We start from the raw sequence: 22,017 nt of genomic DNA, 5'->3' as shown, positions 1-22,017 counted from the left end.
TTTGGGAGGAATTCCCTTCCAAAACAAGTAATTCCATCTGCTTTCCTCCTCTCCCTGCAGGCTCCCACTATGGCACCAACTCGGGCAACGTCTGTACCACCCCTGGGTGTGTGACAGCAGGTAATGGGGTGTTGGGAGTTCCTGCTGCACAGGGGAGGCTTTGTGGGCTGGTCCTGAACCTGAAAAAGAGATAATTCAGAGTTTAAGATGAAAAGGAATGAGATTTTCCCCTTGGGTAAGGAATATCATTCATGAGAGGCACAGGAAAATTGCCAGTGTGGCAAAGGCCATGGACTGACCAACACAGTCTGTGTCTATAAGCAGAATAAAATTCCCTTTAGCCTGAATTTTCACTCTCATGGGGCATTCACCTTTTTATTTGTGGTATCTACACCTCAAGAGAGGTGAGGGTCCAGCACAGATGTTCCCAACACCCCCATGGGAACTCTGGTTTTTTTGGGCAGTGCCTGAACTGGAGCCCAGGGGAGCACTGGGCACTCTTCCCTGCAAGGTCTTGTGCTCTGGGACAACTCTTCTGCCATCCAGATGTGCTATTCTACACCTGCCATTCACATCTGCAATTCCACATCTGCAATTCCACACCTGCCATTCCACATCTGCAATTCTACATCTGCCATTCCACATTTGCAATTCTCCATCTGCCATTCTCCATCTGCCATTCAGATCTTCCATTCCACACCTGCCATTCACATCTGCAATTCCACATCTGCAATTCCACATCTGCCATTCCACATCTGCAATTCTCCATCTGCCGTTCTCCATCTGCCATTCAGATCTTCCATTCCACACCTGCCATTCAGATCCCTTTCTAAGCAGAAAATGGGACTCCTCAAGTCATAACATGTGGGAATGGGTCTTGCCAAGCAGCTCCTTGAGGGTCTTCAGCAGTCCCAGAGGTTCCTGGGCAGTCTGTAGAATTCAGCTCTCCGTTTTTGCTGCCCAGCTGCCAGAATCATCCAGAACATGGATCCCACAGCTGACCCATGCCAGGATTTCTACCAGTATGCCTGTGGGGGCTGGCTGAACAGGCATGTGATCCCAGAGACCAGCTCCAGATACAGCATCTTTGACATCCTGAGGGACGAGCTGGAGATCATCCTCAAAGGTAGGGATGAAGCTGCTCCATCCCCTGAAACCTGTGTTTATTTCAGAGGTTCCTCGCTGCACATCAGACAGAGAATTAAATTTGTACAGAAGTGTTCATTGGGATTTTTTTTCCCCTCTGGTCCTTTTATCTCTACATCTCTCACCACACCCATTTTGTTGGGACATCCTGTTCCCACTAAAAATTACCCAGAGGTGGTTGGGTGCTGACTCCAAAAGGAGCAGGACAAGCTGTCTGCAGCTCCTTCCTCCTGACACTTCATTTCATTAATAGCATGAAGAGCTCTCCAGTTTGACAGTAATTGCAGCCTACAATTCACAGCCCCGAATCCTCAGGGATTTCTGTAAAATGATCCAAGGTCTCCAGGGCACAAATCTCACTGCAATGGTTCCTTCCCCAGGTGTGCTGGAGACTTCAGATCAAGGGGACAGAGAAGCATTTCAGAAAGCTAAAATCCTTTACAGATCCTGCATGAATGAGAGTGAGTGTCTTCTTCTTCCATCAATTCCCCTGTTCAAAACCAGCTGTACAGAAAAAACCAAAGCATTTTAAGCAAAATCCAGTCAATACCTGTTTAATCCATGTGGCTTTGCCTGGAAAATTCATCTTCAGATGGATGAAGATGCCTTGGTACTTCATTAAACCTCAAAATACCCATTTGGGATGTGGAAAGGGTGCATGTTGGATACACACCCCTGGTGTGGATGCAAAGCCTTTCCTTCAGAAGGCACAAACCTGGCCCAGCTCATCCTTCCCAAACCAACCCACTCCAAATCAGCCCTGGAAGTATTGCAGAAGTTATAAATATTATATTATATTATATTATATTATATTATATTATATTATATTATATTATATTATACTTGTAATTATTAATATATTATATTAATAATTATATATTATGTTATATTGTATAATTATTATGTATTATTATTATGCAGAAGTATTTTCATTCCTTTTCTGAAGACTAACATAGGATGGTTTCAGGATATCTCTTATTTTTTGCTATGACACATTCAGTTGCAAATTTAAGCTGTTAGGCCCGTTACCTATTTCTCCTAATTTTATTTTTGTATGGAAACAATCCATAATTTGTCTTTGCTCCCTCAGGTCTTATAGAGCAAATGAAAACAATTATTTTTGTATGAAAACAATGCAGAATTTGCCTTTGCTCCCTCAGGTCTTATAGAGCAAAGAGATTCCCTGCCCCTGCTGGAGGCCCTGAGGATGGTTGGAGATTGGCCAGTGGCTTCTGCAGACTGGAGTAAGACCAAAGGTAATGCTGGGCCTGGGAGGGCTCAGTCAGGATTATTTACTGAAGCAGAGAGGCCATTGTCACCAAAATAAATCCTTCCATTTTCAGTTTCTCTTCCCAAACAGAAGTCAGGCTATCACACATTTGACACTCATTGATCCATTTAAATAGATCTCCAAAATTTCAGCTTGTGAACTGCACAACTTCAATCAGTCTGACACAGATTGACAAATTAACTCTGGTTGGTTTGGTTTTTTTTCCCTTTTATCTCCCAGAGCCAAGCTGGAGCATGGAGGAAACCCTTTCCATCATGAACTCCAGGTTTAACAAACGCGTCCTCATCGACATGTTCGTGTGGAATGATGACAGGGATTCCAGCAGACACATCATTTATGTAAGGAAAAAAAAGGACAGGGAATTTTTTATATGCCAGAAAATCATAATGGATCCTTATTTACGCTGCAGACAGAGGAGCTCCTCACTGAACAATAGTGGTAAAATGTAGGCAATAGTTCTGCACCCTGAGTGTCAGATCTGTCTCCAAGACATACTGGGAAATGTTATATGGCAGCATCATTTTTGTTTCAGCAAAAGAAATAAGGATCAATGGAACTTTTGCTGATTTACAGCATTTAAGGGCTGTAAATTCTTGTGACTTAACAAAAATGAGGATGGGGTTTAATATATAGCAGGAAACCATGGGTTTAAAATACATAAAGAGTATTTCAGAGTTTGTTCATGAATGGTTGTGCAAGAACCTGAGAAGAAGAACCTAGGGCTGGTTGTCCAGCCCTAAAGTCAAGCAACGTAGAAAAGTTACTTAAATTTGTTCTTGGGTCTCCATGATCACTGAAAGATTTTGCTTTATAACCCACACTAAGATCCACCCTGTCCTTATCTGAACACCCAGAGATAAGAGCTGTACCCTCCACCTCCCCCAGAGCCAGGAGAGCCCAAATTCTCTGGGTGTGTGGAGTGGGGTCACCCCAACCCTGAGTGCTAAATTCTCTTTATAGAGAATTCAGCACTCCCAGCATCTCCTGCTGCCCTTCAAGGATTCCTTTGGACAGCCCCAATTCCTGCTCATCACTAACCAAAGAAATGCATTTTCCTCCAGATTGACCAGCCAAGTTTGGGAATGCCATCCAGGGACTACTACTTTAATGGGGGCAACTATCAGAGAGTAAGTATCCCTTGTTTTCATATACTCTGTGCCACTAAAACAACTTTATTCCTTATCCCTGTGCTTTCAAAAACCCCAATACATGAATTTTCACACTATGCAACAATCACAGCTAGGCTGTGACACTCATTGCTATGGTTTTTCCTAATTAAACCAACATTTTGTAAAGTTTACAAAAGGACTGAACAACAGGATAAATACCAAGCCTGCCCAGAGCTGGGCAACTCATGAAGAAGGTTGTGAGAAAATAAAATTGCATTTTGTAGCTTAGACAGTCTCTCATGTTGAAGGACAGCTCCACATTTTCAGTGCAGGGGATTTGCTTGTATCTTCCTCTGAGTCCCTGATGCTCAACAAGCAGGAATCTGCTGCCACTTACCCTCCCCTTCCCCCAAAATTACATGAAATTGTGAGAGATTATTTTCTAGCTGCTTTCCCCTGCCAATGCTCAGGGCAAAAGCACTGATTCTGCAAAAACACTGTTTCTGTAAATACACAGAAAGCTCTTGCAAACAGAGCCAGATAATTTGTCTGTTTCCAAGATGAAAATACTGCTTTAGTACATTTTATTTTCCTCAATTATGCCTTGCTAACAAAGAGCATTTGCAGCCCAACATCAAACCAATTTTCCTAACAAGAATGGAAGGGAATACAGAGGGACAACAATCAGCATTTGAGACTCTTTTGTCTTGTGGTTGTAAAGGCAGATGAAAACATCAGTGGGGAGAGTTTTCTTCTCACTTCAGTGTGTTTGGCTACATTTTATATAGAATTTAGCTAAAATACAGCCCTGTGAGGATAACAGGGGATTGTCCCCACACCTTCTGGGTACCTTTAGGTGCTACCAGGTCCTGGGGCAAAACAATCTGGAAATGGAAAAGTGTGGAAAGCTGCTGACCCAGGAATCTCCCCTGCAAGTGTCACCTCCACAGCAGCACCCAGAGCAGGAAAGAGAGATATTTATGCATTGGGGCATGACATAGATTGACTTGGAGGAGGTAGGAAATCAGGTAGAGTGCAGAGACAATCCTAAATTAGAGAAAGAAAACCAGTTCTGCTCAATACAGCTTTAATTTGAAGGCACAGAGCAGGGGGGCTGAGGCTGTGCTTTTAATCCTAATGACCAAGGAGGAGACACAACCCCTTTTTATTTGTATTTACCAGCTCGCTGCCCCCAGACAATGAGCCCAACTCTGATGACCCAAACTCCCCCTGTGCTTAGTCCAGCATCTTTTGGCAAAACTCCTCCTGAGGCCTGGGGGAGTCTGGCCTGATTAAGGCTCAGCATTCAGCCTAAAACCACAAATCATCATCTCTAAGTGCCCAGACTCAATTTCACCACAGCCACTGTGTTTATCTGGCTTCCAGGGTCTACAGAGGGAGAAAAATATGTGAGGGGAAGAACAGGTAGCATCAAGTTTTCCTGCATCAGGGATCAGCACTCCCTCAGCAGCCAAATGTCTTTTCAAGGCCCTTTCTGAGGCACAAATCAGCCAGAGCCTCCCATCAGGAATAAAGCAAAGGTGCCACTGGGAACTGTCTGAAACAGAGCTTTCCTTTCAGACACTCAAACCAGACCTGAGAAGATTTATGGTATTACTTTCAGAGAACTCAAACCTTCCCTGTTCACCCTGGAATTTTGGATCGCTGTTCCCATGGTGTAACTCAAAGCACAGAGCCTCCTCTTTGCCCAAGCAGTAATTCTAACTCAGAGTGCCAGGCTTGCATGGCACCAGAGAAGGAGAATTTTTGTTTTGAGGCTGGCAAGTGCCCTGTAAGGTATTCATGACAAACAGAATGCTTTGCTGGATGGGAAATGTGAAGATGAACCACAGAAATAGTGACGAGAGATTGTTTACAAGGGCCTGGAGTGACAGGACAAGGGGGAATGGGTTCAAACTGACAGAAGGCAGGGTTAGAGGGGAAATTGGGATGAAATTCTTCCCTGTGAGGGTGGTTAGGCCCTGGCACAGGGTGCCCAGAGCAGCTGTGGCTGCCCCTGGATCCCTGGAAGTGTCCAAGGTTGGGTTGGATGAGGTTTGGAGCCACCTGGGATAGTGAAAGGCGTCCCTACCATGGCAGGGGTGGCACTGGATGGGCTTTAATGTTCTTCCAACCCCAACCATTGTGGGATTCTATGAAATGATGGACAGCAAACCTTTTCTGCCTGTTCTGTGTCCGAGTGCAGGTGAGGGAAGCTTATCTGCAGTTCATGACAACCCTGGCCAAAATGATCCGGGAAGACAAGAACGTGTCCAGGGATGATTCCTTTGTTCAAGAGGAGATGGCAAAGGTCATGGAGCTTGAAACAGAGATTGCAAACGTGAGTAGAGAGGTCAAGAACTCCTCAGGAAGCAGTGGGGAGCAAGGGGTGAGGGGGAAGAGTCTCTTGCTGGTTTGTGCAGCAGAAAATCCACAGTACAGAACAAGTGGGGGAAGAAGATTTTCTGTGCCATGAGCAGCCCAAAAATCAGAGCTTCTGTGTCTCTCATTCTGCCTGCTGTGCTGCTCCAGTCCCAGCCTTATTTCTATTTGGAACTCTTCTAAAGCAGGATAACTCACCTTCTGCTAACCATGCACTGGGATAACACCAGGGCAGACTCCCTTGCATCCTTAATAACCCACAGCACCCTAAAAATCCCCCAGAAATCCTTCCACTCTAAAGAGGACAGGAGGAACCTCTTGGCTCAACATATCCCTGAAACATTATTGAATAGGGGGCACCCAGGTTCCTGTACTGAAATTTTGGAAGCAGCACTGGGCACAACCAAATGATTTTCCTTTTCCCAAAACAAACTGGTTAATCCGAATATCATTGGAGTGTGTGTGTGTGTGTGCACCTGCATGTGATATCAGCCATTGATATTTCTGTCAGTTGATTCCAGTAATAACCTTGTGAATGTCTTCAGGCCACCACCCCAGCAGAGGAAAGGCACGATGTGACCTTGTTGTACAACAAAATGACCTTAGCAGAGCTGCAGGAAAAGTTTGCATTCAATGTAAGTGTTTCATGAGCAGTCTCATACTTCAGGGTCTCTTAATTACTTGCCAGTTGGAAATGGCTTTGTGAATTGATCAGTGCTTCAAGAAAAAGGTATAAAATCATTCCTATTCCTGATTTTGCCTTCAGAATCTCTTTAAAAGCTGCATTCAAGGTCATAAGACTGTTGAGGCATTTAATCATCCGACACTTGAATGTCTCTCTGTTAAATTCTGCCTAGGAATTTAACTGGACCTTCTTCATCCAACGTGTCATGTCTTCAGTGAGTGTTCAGGTGGACCCAGAGGAAGAGGTGGTTGTGTATGGGATGCCTTATCTGCAAGAGCTGAAAGCAATTATCTCCAAGTACTCAGCCAGGTAAAGAGACTGCGGGATAGGTAGGACAAAAGTCACAGAAGGATTGCTGAAATGTCAATTATTGGACCCCCTTTGCTAGTTCTGAGCTTCTGAGGGAAAATGACACCCCTGTAAAATACAGGAAATGCCTTTGGAGGTTTCAAATTCCAAATACTGCAGTAGAAGGTGTCTCACTTGCTGCTTGCTTAGCAAAGGTTAAATGGGAAGAAAAAAACACATGACAGGCTTAGCTCTTGTTACATTCTAGAAGGAAGAAAAATAAGAAATGAATCCCAGAACAGACATGACAGCCCAGTCCTCAGGCTGGATGACTCTGCAGTTAAATGAGATGCTGTGACACCCAGGGCTGGCAGCAATGATTTCCTTCCTTGCCTCCATCCAAAATTGAGATTCCCCTGTGACTGCCTGCCCTAGTGCTGGTTTTTACAGGGGGTTAAGCTCAGCTTTGCTTGCCCACACAGCACCATCCAGAACTACCTCATCTGGCGGCTGGTGATCGACCGGGTCAGCAGCTTGAGCCGGCGCTTCAAGGACGCTCGGGCCAGCTACAGGAAGGTATTTCCTCTCTTCACCAAGAGGAGAGCACCACTGCCACCAAACCCAGCCTGCTCGGCACAAAAACCCTGCCAGGGCTTTGGAAAGAGATGAACTTTAAGCTCCCTCCCAGCCCAAACCATTCTAGATACTGGGATTACATCACGGAATCCTCAAACAAGCCAGATCTCAGCAGTGGGAACCTTTGGGTTAATTTAGGCAGCGGTTTGAAAGCTTTGGGTTAATTTGGGTGGGTTCATTTAGGTGGTGGTTTGGAACCTTTGGGTTAATTTAGGGGGCAGTTTGAAAGCTCTGGGTTAATTTAGGTGGTGGTTTGAAAGCTTTGGGTTAATTTAGGCAGTGGTTTGAAAACTTCAGGTTAATTTAGATCATGGTTTGAAAGCTTTGGGTTAATTTAGGCAGTGGATTGGAACCTTTGGGTAATTTAGGCAGTGGATTGGAACCTTTGGGTTAATTTAGGCAGTGGTTTGAAACCTTTGGGTTAATTTAGATCATGGTTTGAAAGCTTTGGGTTAACTTAGGCAGTGGTTTGAAACCTTTGGGTTAATTTAGGGGGCAGTTTGAAAGCTTTGGGTTAATTTAGGCAGTGGTTTGAAAACTTCAGGTTAATTTAGATCATGGTTTGAAAGCTTTGCGTTAATTTAGGGTGGTTTGGGTTAATTTAGGTAGTGTTTGGGTTACTTTAGGTGGCGGTTTGAAACCTTCGGATTAATTCAGGCGGCAGTTTGAAACCTTTGGGTTAATTTAGGCAGTGTTTGGAAGAGCTTTGGGTTAATGTGGGCTCTGGTGCTGCAGGCCCTGTACGGGACGACGCTGGAGGAGGCGCGCTGGAGGGAGTGCGTGAGCTACGTCAACAACAACCTGGAGAACGCGGTGGGAGCCATGTATGTCCGGGAGACTTTTGCTGGTGAGAGCAAGAGGATGGTATGTAGTTTACCCTTCATACTACTGTACATCCACTCTGGTGGCAGCTCTCTGGTCAGAGAGTCAGAGAAAGCTAAATAAGCTTTGCCATGAGTCGGCCTGGGAAGCTTTAGGGAGCTGGAGAGAAAGAATTCTGAACAATCTGCACCCGGTGTTTTGTCATAAGCTGTTTACAGCCCATAAGGTTGTTTGCAAGTGGGTGTCTTCTTAATTAGCCAATGGTGATGGTTTTTTGAATAAGGGACCAATCATGTCCACCTATAGTGGACTAGAATATAAAAAGGAATGGGTTTTCTGATAAAGTGAGTTAGCCTTCTGAATGCCTTGGGTGGCTGTGTTGTTCATGACTCAACAGCAACACATCCACAGTGCCCATTCCCTCTGGTGTCAGCTCCCTGTTTTATGCCGGGGAGAGTTATCCACCAGTCAAGAAGGTGCAAGGACTCATTTGTGATGCTCTTTTATGTCATTTTTGTATTAGGAACTGCAAGAAGTAAATGACATTTGACTCCAAAAGCTCAGAAGGCATAAAGCAAAACTTTATTACCAAACTCCCCATATTTATAGGCAGGATCGTTCACCCAGAACCTGGTTGGTTCTCAAACAACATTTCTCATGCCATTGGATCGTTAGGAACAACACTTTCTTGCATATCTCTCTCTACAAAAATCACAGACAACATTCCACATGTTGCTAAATACCAGGTGCACAGACCAAGATAAGAATTGTTTTTATTCTTTTCTCTGAGCTTCTCACAGCTTTTCCCAGAACGATGCCTGGGAGAGTTATCTGTTCCGCTCCCTGACCAAACTGCCACATCCACACTTTCAGGTGCTCAGTACCATGGTTTAGAGCACAGAATTTGGAGACGTGGCTTTCCAGCAGGAAGTTTTTCATCCCTCCTTAGCTGGGAATAGGGCATGGCAATGATGAGCATCTCCCTGGCTCTCTTTCAGGTCCGAGATTTAATAGAGAAGATCCGTGAAGTGTTCGTGGAGACCTTGGATGAGTTACAGTGGATGGATGAGGCATCCAAGGAGAAAGCTCGTGAGAAGGTCAGACACAACAAAGAACTTCAGTTTTCCCTCATGGACATGAAATATTTGGAATTTTGTAATATCACCATATCCAGTTTCTCCACAAACAAGAGGAAAAGAGGACATTATGATCCTGTTACATTGTCCTTTCCTTTCAGTCCTTTGTTAGCCCACATCAATAAAAATGCCAACTGGATGTGACGCAATTTCCCCCCCCCAAAAAAAAAAAAACATTTCCAACTTTTAATTGACCTCAGGACCATCAGCACCATTCCAAAGCCAAGGAAAAAACCCAAACATTTCACTATTCTTTGTATTGAAACTTCAGTAAAAACAACCCAACAACAGCACACTGACAAAAACCACAATTAAGAGGAAACATTCAACTCTTTTCTTCCAGGCAATGGCAATCAAAGAACAAATTGGCTACCCAGATTACATTTTGGAAGATCACAATGAGAAACTGGACCTGGAATATGCCAATGTAAGTGTTTAGTGCTTATCTAACTAAATCTCTCAAAGTAAAACCCTGCCTTTGCTTTCTTGCCACTGGAACATTTGTACCTGTGCAACTGCCCTTTCCAAGGACATTAAAATAAACACATCAATAAATAATTGGTGCAAAGAACCAACTATTCAGTGAAACCATGCAACCAAAACGTCCTTTAGAGGACATTCAGTGGGACGAGGAGCTCCTCTTCCTCCTCAGCTGACCAATGTACTTGGATCCCTGTTTGTGCAGTTAAACTTCAGTGAACACAGCTACTTTGAAAACATCCTGGAAAACCTGCGAGCTGGAGCCCAGAAGAGCCTGAAAAAGCTGAGAGAGAGAGTTGACCAAGATATGTGAGTTTCCAGACTGAGCCACAGACACAGCCTAAATTCTGGGTTCACGGCGGGGGTGTTCAGCTCATGCTGTGGGTACCTGGGAATGCCTGTGGCTGAGACAATCAAGCAGTTAAACAATTCTAAGATAAAGTGAAAAATGCTTTTCCCTTTGAATGTTGTGTGTTTGGGATGAAAGCTGCCCATAAAGAACCCACCAGATATCTCCTGATATCAGGAATTCTTCACAGCTGTGATCAATGCACCCTTTTTCCTACATTAATTCTTGCCTTATATAATCTCTTTATAAGGATTTTCCTTCTTGTTACAAGGTTCTTCCTTCTCCTAAGGAGGAAATTATATTTCTTTATATTTCCATATATACATTCCTGACAATATATATATATATACATATATATAGATCTATAGTACATGTATGTGTGTATATATATGTATACATATATATATACATATATACAGAGAGATATAGATATAGATATATAGATTATATAGATAGAGATAGAGATAGAGATAGATTAGATATAGATATAGATATAGATATAGATATAGATATAGATATAGATATAGATAAATAATCCCTGAAAATATTATATCCTTACAATCCTTTCCTATATACCTTGCACTTTTTAACCAGAATTAAATTTCAAAAATGTCTGGGGGAAAAAAAAACCCATCATGACTAACTGCGTGCAACATTTATTTTCAGATGGATAATTGGAGCTGCAGTGGTCAATGCATTCTATTCCCCCAACAGGAACCAGATAGGTAGGTTTAAACCCTTTTAACCAGTTGATTTTATCCACACAACAGTGCAGGTCTGCATCCAGAGGCAAACCTGCCTGTGCCCATCCAGGAATTGTGGGCAAGGCTGCCTGGCTGTTCAAGCTCAAGCACTTTGCTGATGAATATTCAGCTTCCCTGTCACTTGGGGTTGAAAGCCTGGCACAGCACCAGTGTCAGCACCCAGAGAACGCCCCCAGTGCGTCCTGGGCTGCTCCTGCTGCTGAGTTTACAGCCCCTGGGGCAGCTCTGCAGTTTGCTCTGTGCAATGGCACTGCTGAGAGCCACCCAGACTGCAGAAATTAGGCTAAGCTTAATGTAAATGCTGCTTGGGTCTCAAACAGGGAGATGCTGCAGATGTGCTAAATTAAACCTTTATTAACTTGTCATTTTCCATTTATCAAGAGAGAAACGATTTCACATGAGGCATGAGCTTGTTTCTAATCATTTTATGTTTTCTGTTCCTTCCTGACCCTTACACCAAGCAAACAATCTGTCTGCCAAGGATGCAAAATTAAGCCACCTTACAGCATTTCCCTCTTTCTCCCTGTCTTTGCAGTTTTTCCTGCTGGGATTCTCCAGCCCCCCTTCTTCAGCAAGCACCAGCCCCAGGCCCTGAACTTTGGAGGGATTGGGATGGTTATTGGGCACGAGATCACTCATGGCTTCGATGACAACGGTGAGGAGATGACTGAAAAAATGTTTTTATTTCAGCTAAAACTCGTGGCAGGAATGGCAGGGATGAAAGTGCACTGGGACTGAAGATCCCTGCACGGCCACATCCAGCTCAGCAGCCATAGGAGCACACTGGGAACACTCCATGGAAAGTTTTGCAGGGAGTGTTTCCTGAACAGAGCATGAGAAATAAGCAGGTGTTAAAAAAAAAATTGAGGCAGTGACAATTCTCTGGAAAAAAAATGTTATCTTTACATCATCAGAGCAGAAACACAAAATAAGCAGATCCATGGGCTCCCAAATACAGTGAAATCTGTGAACAGAATAAACTGTGTCCAAAATATTTAAATTCAAGGAGGAAAGAGGAAGGGAGTGCAGCTCCAACATCGCGGCTGCTACACTGCAAGAGTTTTGAAATCTTGCTCAAAACTTTCCTTTTGTCCCTGGGTTTTCCTGCAGGTAGGAATTTTGACAAGGATGGGAACATGCTGGACTGGTGGAGCAACTTCTCAGCGCTGCATTTCAAGGAGCAGTCCCTGTGCATGGTGCACCAGTATGGGAATTACACCTGGGAGCTGGCAGGGGGACAGAACGTGAGTGACAAGAACAGCCCCAGCTCTGGCTTTGTACTTTATGTTATTAAATACTGACTTTAATAGGGGACCCCCATGGGGGATAAGCACAAACCCCAGCTTCTACAGGGCTGGGATGAGCTGGGGACACTGGTGTGGCCCAGAAAGCCCAGGGTCTGTGTGCAGTGATGTTCTGTCCATGTTATATTTGTGTGTGTTCTGTTCCAACCTACAGCTCTGACCCTGTGATTTCTCTAATTTCATTCTCTCCTTTCTCGTCCCAGCACAGCTTTCCTCTGCTCCAGGCATGTCAGGCTGTTGTATGACTGACCTGTAGCTCTTAGAGTTGCTGTTTTTATTGACAATAGAGTAAATAAATGATTATTTTTACAGGTCAGTGGCATAAGCACATTAGGAGAAAACATTGCAGATAACGGAGGAGTCCGACAGGCTTATAAGGTAATCCTCAAACACCCTGTCAGTAAACTTTACCTGTTCTGTGAACTATTCCATGCTAAAATTTGACAATTAACATGTTATTAGCATATTCTAAAAGCTAAAGCCTCAGCTGCACACCTGGAAGCTCATGTGGCCATGGCTTGCTGCCATTCTTGCACCCAGGAGCAGCCCAAAGGTGGAGCTCAGGAAGTGTTCTTCCCTACAAAAAGCCCTAACAGATATCACAGTAAAACTTTTTCTCTGTGGTGTTTAGGGTGTTTATAGAACACCCTGAATTTTTGGAAATTTAAATTCCAGCCCTAAGGGACACCATTCCAATTAATTACTTCATTAGGATTGTTCTAAAAGCCATGACAGATGTGGAGGGGATGTGCCTGCACACAGAATCCATGGGTGTTCTGTGGTGCTGGATCTCTTTTTACCCTCATTCTCCCTTCTGTTTCATGCTTTGGGACTGTCTCAGCACCTGAGAGGCTGCAGAAACCAGAATATTGGGAATTAACCAGCATGAGGGCACATTAACTTGTCTCCATCGTGTCAATATACCTAAAAAAAGCAAATTGGCCAATTAATGTGCAACAATAACAGGGAATGGATTTAACATTGAGCAAGGTTGTTATCTGCTATTTAATGAGCAGTTACCTGAAGAGAGAAAAGTCATCAGTATAGAGAAGCAGAGGAGATTTAACACTTCATTTACAGATACAAATTCCTGTAGAAAGAGACCATGAAGTCAGCAGTGCTTATGCTGACAGCTTTTTCATAAAATTCTCTGCACTGTTTGTATTAGAGAGAGAAAATGTATACAAATACAGAAGGGAAGCATGCTGGTTAATGCATATGGTGAATAAAATCCCTCCTCCCATTCAAAATCCTCCTGCTGCTCCTCTGAGTTGATCTGTGATCATTTCCAGGCCTATTTGAAGTGGCTGGAACAGGAAGGGAAGGAGCCAAAGCTGCCTGGGCTGAACATGTCCCACAAACAGCTTTTCTTCCTCAACTTTGCCCAGGTGAGAACACACAGGGCTGTGCCTCAGGCCCTTGGACGTTGCTGGAGCAAACCCCTGGGGGAAATCAAGGGCAGATAGATCTGTCCCAGAGCACCAGATCTTGATAAAACAAAAGCTAATTAATAAATAATTGCATCTATTCTGCCTCTCTATAAAACATAGCCCAGTGATATCACAGCAAACTGGGGTGGTTCTTAGGAGAGCTGAGAGGTTCCCAACGTGAATTCCCAATAGTGACCCACTAATGATGAATCTCCCTGTGCAGGTTTGGTGTGGTTCCTACAGACCAGAATATGCCAGTCAGTCCATAAAGACAGATGTTCACAGCCCTCTGAAGTACAGGTGGGTTTTACTCATTTTCTAACTCACAACTCACTTCATTCAATCCCTTGCACCACAACAGCACAGGAGAGTCTGATAACAGATAACTGCTACTTATAATTGATAACTGATAACAAGATAACTCCTGAGTGATTTCCAGATTTTCTCCCATGGCTTCCAGGACACTGCAGGAGAGCATTTACCTGTACCTGACCTGCAGGTGAATTTGCCAATCCATAGGGTGGGGTCTTTGCTGGGTCCCCAGCATGAGGGAAGAGATGAATCTGACTCCATGTTCTCAGAAGGCTGATATATTATATTATATTATATTATATTATATTATATTATATTATATTATATTATATTATATTATATTATATTATATTATCATAGCATATTACATCATATCATATATCATATCATATCCTATTATATTATATCTTATCATATCCTATTATATTATATATCATAACGTATCATATCATATTATTCTATTATATCATGAGTCTGACACAGCTGATGGTGATTGGTCATTAATTAGAAACAATTCACATTAAACCAATCAAACATGCAACAGTTGGTAAAAAATGTCCAGACCACATCCCAAAGCAGCCAAACACCGGAGAAGCAATCAGATAATTATTGTTTTCATTCTTCTCTGAGGCTTCTCAGGAGAAGAAATCCTGGTGAAGGGATTTTTCAGAAAATCTGACAGTGGCAATAGGGGATGGAGCAGGACCAAGCCCACTCTGTCCTGGCATTTCATTGCCCATATTACCCATATTTCCTGAAGCATCCCATATTCTGAACTGCAATCAAGTTCTGAGGTGTAGGAGCATCGGGGGCTAGGACAGTTGGGATGGATGGAGATGAGAGATCTCTGAAGCCAGGGCTTGGAACTTGGGGTTTATTGCAAAGGGCCTGGTGCAGGGCCCTGCTGGGAGCTGCCAGCCACAGCTGGAGCAGGCCCAAAAAAAGAGAGAGAGGTAAAGAGAAAGAAGGCAAGAGCATGGTAAAGAGGATGAGAGAGTGAGGAAGAGTAAAAGAGAGCGAGGCTCCAGTTCCAATACAATAAATCTTCTGTGCTGAATATTCTGATTCTCACTAACCAATCTAGTACAAAATACAAATCTGACAGCGTTTACATCCAGCCTATAAGAATCATTACATCACCATACTGTGTTACATTTTAAACCCTAAAAACTCCTCTTTGGGCCTCTTCTGCCAAGCTGGCAGGGTCTGCTCTGACCCTTGGGCCTGTCTGCAAGCAGAGGGTGTTGTTCCATCAAAAGGGGATCACCTTCAGCCAGCCATGCCATTGTTTTCAAGTCATTCAGTAACTAAGGGATCTCAAAGCTGCTTTCATTTCAATCTCACTTATAGTTTCCATATTCTCAAAATCTTTTGCCAGGCAATCTTATTTATAAGCCTTTCCTGTCGCATCCTCCCCAACATGAGGCCCCAAACCACTTTCTGTCCCCCAGAGCAGCAATTTTCCATGTAAATGAGAGTCCCTTCTCTCTGTTTAGGGTGATGGGCTCCCTGCAGAACTTTGAAGCCTTCTCCGAGGTGTTCCACTGCAAGAAGGGCACGGCCATGCACCCCGCGGGGACGTGCCGCGTGTGGTAACCCAGGATGGGGCTCTGGTGACACCACAACCAGCTGCTGGCAGGGATGTGCCCGGTGTCCTGCTCAGCCCCAGGAACAGCAGCAGGGGCAGCTGCTGCAGGGAGAGCCAGGGAAGCCCTCAGCTGTCCCAGTGCCACTGGGAATCTCATAGGGATGACGGGGATGGAGCCCGGGGCTGGCAAAGCCACGCTGTGTCCCCAGGCTCAAGGACTGTTTCCAAGGACATCCTGACTGTTACTGAGACTCTGCTTCAGGGTTACAAGGACTCGTTCTTACACAAGAAAACAAAACCAACAAGCAGCCACGAATCTATTTTTCAGAAAGGAATAATAATTTTAATATGTCTGCCCCACTTTCTGGGGGCTCAGCAGTGCTGTCTGAGACTGTTCCACTGCTCCGTTTCCAGTGCTCTGGTTCTGGTTCTGGTGCATTTTTCCCCCAGATCAGGTTAGGGCTGGTGTAAACTCTCGTGCTGTCTGTGCCCCTGCACTTTGATCGCCGCTTTGTTGTTCATGGATTGCTATTTGTGGTGACAGTGAGCTCTGTGTCAAGATGCCTGTCGCACTCTCCTCCTGCACTTGAGTTCCTCTGCTCCAAAGAACCCCCTTCAAGTGAGGCATCACTACAATTATCACATTGTAGGAGTACAAATTCTGTCTTTATGGTTAAATTGCAGGGTCCCACCCTTCAGAGATATATTTAAAATGATGCTTATTCTTGTAGAAAGTGTATAAAATACCTTTTGCCAAATAGCAGACATGTATCCATGGAAACAATTAAGCTGGTTTTAATCCTGTGCCTTTTTATTTTGCCATAGGCTATTTTTCAGTATTTACACTTGAAAATGTAACATGTATTAATTTTTAATAAAATTTAAAAGAAAAAAAAAATCATGGTGGTGAATTCAGCATGGATTTCCCTGTGAAGAATATGGGGGGCTTTCCTAGGTAAGCATCCTACTATAATGAGAATATCTTAAACTCCAGTATTTAATAGTGAGTTTTGAATATTATTCCAGTAAATGCTTTTCTTTTTAGCATAGGAATCGCTTGACAGCAAGGCAGTAATTGCCTGTGTGACTCTGCAAAATCACTGAGCCCTGGAGATGGGCTGTTAAGGTTCTGGCACATGCAGCTGCTAAAGGATAACTAAAATGTGCCTGGGAGGGTTAATTCCGAGGGACCATCACAGCACATGGGAGTTCCTCCATTTTTTCATGTAAGTTTATCCCATCTCCCACCTGCAGAACACTTCCCAGCTTGTGTCAGGGCTAAGGGCAGGAGCTCCAGCCTCCCCTTGCAGCCCCCCTGGCCCTGGTGCTGCGCCCACACGCAAACTGGAGATGAGAGAAATGGCCCTGAATTCCTACTGACCACTGCGTCACCTTCCCACAATCACAAAATGCTTCAGCCCTCTGCGAAGTTCTGCACCCAGAGGTGTTTTGCTGCACTTTAAATCGTAGACAGCGAGAAGAAGCTTTATTACATGCGGAGGAAAAGATCCTGATGTTTCCCAGAAGGAATCCGAAGCCTTTCCCTCTCCCATGCTGCCACCTGGTGACAAATCCTGCTCCAGCTCCTAAAAGACCAAAATTCCCATCCAACAGGAGCAGCTTCCAGCTCCATCAAACCCCAGCTGGTGCAGACGTCAAATCCTGCAAAAAAAAAAAATTCATTTTTAGTTGGTGGATTGCTGATCCTGGTGGATGCTGCACCTCTGTCCCTGGCTGTGCAGAGCTCCCTACAGCAGCTGGGATTTTGCACAGCACTTCCTATAAACCACAGAGTTTCTGAAACATTACTCTGCAAAAACACCCAGAACTAATTCTGCTGAAAAAGCTAACACAGTAAAATTAAAAAAAAATAAATAAAGAAGTTGTCTATTATATTTTCCTTGAGAAAAAGTCCAACATTTCCCATTTTTTCCACTCCTCACGGTCATGTGGATGTCACCTCCCAGATGTCCCAGCGCTCCCATTCAGGGCCTCTCCAGATTCTTCCACATCTCATTTTATAGACAATTCTGACAACTAAAGCATTTCTATCCTCACCAAATTCTTCCTTAAAAACATTCAGAATAATCCTTTTCCTTAAGGTAAAGCCAACAGCCACATAACTCAGAGTTTCCTTTCTGCAGGTACAAAATTCTTCAGTAAGAAGAACTTACATTCTCTCTCCAGAAAGAGAATGTGTTCTCTTCAGTAAAAACTTCCTTTTTAGACACAGTGGACACAGAGGATGTTAACTTTCTTTTCTAAAGCTTTGCTTGGCACAAAGGAATTTTTTTTTTGTTTTACATGGAATTGCTGTGTACAATTCCTTTCTTTTCTCCTAAAAACTGAAAAAAAATCTGTACAAAAATCCATTTGGAGACTGCATTGCATATTATGTAGAATGTTTAAAATGGGGAAAAAATTAAAAAGCCAGGTTTTTTCCCACCAGCAAACAACAAGTGGAATAATTAATGCATACCAAATGTCAACTGCCCATGGGGCAAGAAGAAAAGTCCAGGCATTCCACACAGCCCACTGCTCCTGAAGGGGATGTAAAAGGAAGAGTTTCCATCCCCTGTGACACTCCCAGTGCCTTGATCACTCAGCTGTTGCCAACTTTGATGCTTCACAAGATGCCACTGGGCTGTTTCATGAACTCCTTTGCAAACCCTCCTTTTCATTTCCAAGCTGCCTTTCTCTTCATGATGATTTAGGGAAAAAAAAAAAATTAAAAAAACCTTGGGTTTTTTAACCATCTCCATTGTGTGTCACAGTTCAGACAATGTCCAATTCAATCCTGGTTTCTTCACCAAGTTCCTGCACAGGAGCAGTTCTTTGATCTCCTTTCTCCTCATTAACATCAAAACCATGTCAAAGGGAAACACAGAGTACGAACAGCCAGATTTTATCAGCTTTTAGCAGCAAATCTTCCTCTTTCCGCTCTAACAGCCAGGCTTCTACTGCTCTCTTAAGAGCAAGAACCACTGTTGGGTCACTCTCAAATCAGATTTCAATGTATTACCCAAAAAGAGAGGTACCTCTGTCTCCTGCACTGCTGCAAAGGCAAGGAAACAGCCCCACCAACAATCAGGGAGGGGAATTTTCAGCTGGAGAACTAAGACCATTCTTCAGGATATCATTATAAAACTACCCCTTTACAGTGATGTTCTTCACACTTGTGGGGCGCATAACTTTTCCTCCTTTGCCAGATATTTGTGAGGGCAGCTGCACCAGCCAGCAGAACCACAGAGATGAGGATTTCCATGATTGCTGTCAGAGGTGGAGCTGGGGAAGTGCTCTGCTCCTCAGGTGTGATGTGAGAAAACCCCTCAAAGCCTGACAAACCCCTTAAATTGTGGCAGCCCCCGCAAAACCTGACAAAGCCCTCAAATCCCAGCAAGCCAGCCCCTCTAAACCTGGTACAAGCTACTTAAGAAAATTAAATTGCCCTCAAAACCTGGCAAATCAACCCCTCAAATCCTGGCACAAACCCCACTAAAGCTGGCAAAAACCCACCCCTCAAAACCTGGCAAACCAAGCCCTCAAATCCTGGTAAAAACCGACCCTTTAAATCCTGCTACAAACCCCACTAAACCTGGCAAAAACCCACCCCTCAAAACCTGGCAAACCAAGCCCTCAAATCCTGGTAAAAACCGACCCTTTAAATCCTGCTACAAACCCCACTAAACCTGGCAAAAACCCACCCCTCAAAACCTGGCAAACCAAGCCCTCAAATCCTGGTAAAAACCGACCCTTTAAATCCTGCTACAAACCCCACTAAACCTGGCAAAAACCCACCCCTCAAAACCTGGCAAACCAAGCCCTCAAATCCTGGTAAAAACCGACCCTTTAAATCCTGCTACAAACCCCACTAAACCTGGCAAAAACCATCCCTCAAGGCCTGGCAAACCAAGCCCTTAAATCCTGATAGAAGCCCCTCTAAACCTGGCATAAACTCACCCCTCAAAGCCTAGAAAACCAGGCCCTTAAATCCTGGTACAAACCCCACTAAACCTGGCAAAAACCCACCCCTCAAAACTCAGCTTAGTGTGCTGAGTTTGTGAACAAATGGTGTGGAAATAGGAGTCAGGTGCAGGACATTGCTGCTCAGGTGAGGGTTTTGGGGACAGGGCTGAGGGAATGCTCGGTAGGATTCTGCAGGAATCTGTGGGATTCACAAGAATATACAGGGTGAACATGAATGGGAGTTCCTTGAGCTTTACAAAAACCCCATTTCTTCAGAATGACAGCCTTTTTCAGAGGTGCAGGCAGCTGCACATCCTTCAGATGGAGAGACCCACGCAGAAGTTGCACACAAATGCATTTTATTGCTCTCTACACACACAGAGATGCATACACAGTATGCAGGTGAGCCATAGGGCAGTCCCAGCACTGGGAGAAACATCATCCACCAGGAATTCAACCACTCAATACAGATAAAAATCATTATTATAATGAAAATGCTAAAAAAAGCATAGCTTACACCCAAAATGTATAACATTGACAAATCAAGCCTGTTACCTACTACTTTTCTTTAACATAAAGCAATAACATACTCTTTTTCTAAATTGAAAAAAGCATCAAATAGTAGAAATATTCCACATAGTTTCCTAACTCCTGGTCATCCCTCACACTGTATGTACAGGGCTATGAAAGGGCCATGGGGGAGAAACCCAAACCAAAACCAAACCCGTTTTTGATGCTGCACAACTGATGAGCAAACAGAGGGAAATACTTTAACCAAGTGGGAATCAATTTATCCTCCAGAGTGACTGGGCCAACCAGAGTTGTCAGTCAAGCCAGAGCAAAGCTGATGGCTCTTACTGGGAATATTAGAGAAAATCTCCTACAGCAATTCCTGTCCATCACAAGTGTAACATTTACAAGCACCCTCCTTCATTCTGAAGACGTTGCCCCTGCCTGGGCAGCACTGCACCAGCGCCTACACAGCTTCAACACTAAACAGAACGCCTCAGCTTTTGCCAGAGGGTCCCAAAAACAGTCAAAAGCACGGCATTCCCTCATACATAAATAAAACACGGGGGGGAAATAAAATTCCCTACAGGAGAGAGGATCAGAGCTGGACTATCAGATGCAGTCAGATCCTTCCTCTGGACTGGCACAGGTCGGTGCAGTGAGGGCTCCCCTGACTACCAGGGCCTCCAGAGAGGGCTGCTGTCCTTTGGAGACACTTGTTTGAGGGCACTGGCGTTCCCAGGGCAGAAGGAGACCTCTGGAGCAGCTGCCTGGCTCCTCTGGAAGTGGCTTAAAAGTTTGGTCTGCGTTTCAGTTCGGACTTTGTGGAGAGAGAGGAAATAGAAAGCTTCTTGCAAACACCTGGAGTAGCCCTCTCTGAAGTCAAACTGGGAGCTTTTATGGAAGGATCCTGCAGCTGGAGGAGGGAAGAAAAGAGGGAGAGGGAAGAAAAAATAGTTTAGAACAGCTGTCCATGGCTCCAGATTCATACAACAGTCACAGATTTGCGGTGAAATGGAGACTGAAAGAAAACCCAACACTTACTCTTCATCTGCAGCTGGCTCTGCTGCTTCAGGTAGCTGACAGTCATCTCCAGGATGTCGGCTTTCTCCAGCTTGGAGTTGGGCTGGTGCCTCTGGAACTCCTTCTCCAGGAGCAGCTTCAGCTGCTCGATGCTGCTGTTAATGCGGTCCCGGCGCATTTTCTCCACCACCGGCTTCCTCAGCTGCAAAACCTCCATTGGCTTCCTCAGCTGCAAAAAGCAAAAGGAAAGAGCCCTGTGATTAAAGGATCCTCTCCCTGACCCTCCATTGGCTTCCTCAGCTGCAAAAAGCAAAAGGAAAGAGCCCTGTGATTAAAGGATCCTCTCCCTGACCCTCCCCAGGGCTGCTTGCTGCCCACCACCGCTCCTCAGCAGAGCCAAGGTCTCAGCTGGTGCAAACAGCTCTGCTGTGCCTGCACTTACTTTGTTTTTCTCCTTTGGTGTCAGCAGGTTGTCGGGCTCCAGGAAAACAGCGCTGGGAGCCATCTGTCCTGAGCAGAGAGAGGATTTGGAGTGGAATCCAGGAGGGAACGTGCTGCTGGGAGCTGCCTGCAGCCGGTATTTATCCATCCTGAGCGTGTGGGTCTGCGGCTCGGTGGCGTTTCCCACACTCCCCAGCCAATCCCCACCACGGGGCAGCACAAAGGGAGAAGCAGCTCTATTCTTGCATGCTCCAGTGGCACTGAATAGCTCAGGGATAATGACCTTCTTCTCCCAGATGAGCAGGTGGGGAGTGCGCGCTCCCCGAAAGGCCGCGAGCGCGGTTCTGTGTGTGTC

The 22,017-nt window shown here is 44.6% G+C and overlaps 2 protein-coding genes across 2 annotated transcripts in view; one reads left to right on the top strand and one right to left on the bottom strand.

Moving 5' to 3' along the window:
- MMEL1 (membrane metalloendopeptidase like 1) overlaps positions 1–16,570 on the top strand; it is a 31,541-nt gene extending 14,971 nt beyond the window's left edge. The window contains exons 3-23 of the mRNA XM_031062484.1: positions 61–120; positions 965–1,126; positions 1,527–1,607; positions 2,307–2,402; positions 2,657–2,775; positions 3,499–3,564; positions 5,753–5,887; positions 6,474–6,563; positions 6,786–6,922; positions 7,384–7,477; positions 8,273–8,401; positions 9,358–9,456; positions 9,839–9,922; positions 10,181–10,284; positions 10,991–11,049; positions 11,624–11,743; positions 12,199–12,332; positions 12,705–12,770; positions 13,685–13,780; positions 14,046–14,122; positions 15,631–16,570. Coding sequence (XP_030918344.1) covers positions 61–120; positions 965–1,126; positions 1,527–1,607; positions 2,307–2,402; positions 2,657–2,775; positions 3,499–3,564; positions 5,753–5,887; positions 6,474–6,563; positions 6,786–6,922; positions 7,384–7,477; positions 8,273–8,401; positions 9,358–9,456; positions 9,839–9,922; positions 10,181–10,284; positions 10,991–11,049; positions 11,624–11,743; positions 12,199–12,332; positions 12,705–12,770; positions 13,685–13,780; positions 14,046–14,122; positions 15,631–15,730 — 2,108 coding nt within the window. The 3' untranslated portion in view covers positions 15,731–16,570. The remainder of the gene's footprint in view (positions 1–60; positions 121–964; positions 1,127–1,526; positions 1,608–2,306; positions 2,403–2,656; positions 2,776–3,498; positions 3,565–5,752; positions 5,888–6,473; positions 6,564–6,785; positions 6,923–7,383; positions 7,478–8,272; positions 8,402–9,357; positions 9,457–9,838; positions 9,923–10,180; positions 10,285–10,990; positions 11,050–11,623; positions 11,744–12,198; positions 12,333–12,704; positions 12,771–13,684; positions 13,781–14,045; positions 14,123–15,630) is intronic.
- Positions 16,571–20,030: 3,460 nt separating this feature from the next.
- On the bottom strand, positions 20,031–21,796 carry LOC102034191 (transcription factor HES-5-like). The gene is made up of 3 exons (XM_005427646.2): positions 21,664–21,796; positions 21,243–21,423; positions 20,031–21,114 (listed from the first exon to the last, which is right to left on the bottom strand). The coding sequence occupies exons 1-3, from the start codon at positions 21,724–21,726 to the stop codon at positions 20,873–20,875; spliced, it is 486 nt and encodes a 161-aa protein (XP_005427703.1). The 5' UTR covers positions 21,727–21,796; the 3' UTR covers positions 20,031–20,872.
- Positions 21,797–22,017: the final 221 nt, after the last annotated feature.

The sequence above is a fragment of the Geospiza fortis genome, unplaced genomic scaffold, assembly GCF_000277835.1.
Source record: "Geospiza fortis unplaced genomic scaffold, GeoFor_1.0 scaffold37, whole genome shotgun sequence".
In the NCBI taxonomy this organism is placed as follows: Eukaryota; Metazoa; Chordata; class Aves; order Passeriformes; family Thraupidae; genus Geospiza; species Geospiza fortis.
This window is presented reverse-complemented; position numbering and strand designations above follow the sequence as displayed.

What these genes read in the sequence shown, in the direction of transcription:
- LOC102034191 (XM_005427646.2), bottom strand. Translation starts at nt 21,726, where the DNA reads ATGGCTCCCAGCGCTGTTTTCCTGGAGCCCGACAACCTGCTGACACCA. An exon ending in CACCAAAGGAGAAAAACAAA is followed by an intron (nt 21,424 to 21,663) that starts GTAAGTGCAGGC and finishes GAGGTTTTGCAG; the next exon opens with CTGAGGAAGCCGGTGGTGGA. An exon ending in GAGCCAGCTGCAGATGAAGA is followed by an intron (nt 21,115 to 21,242) that starts GTAAGTGTTGGG and finishes TCCCTCCTCCAG; the next exon opens with CTGCAGGATCCTTCCATAAA.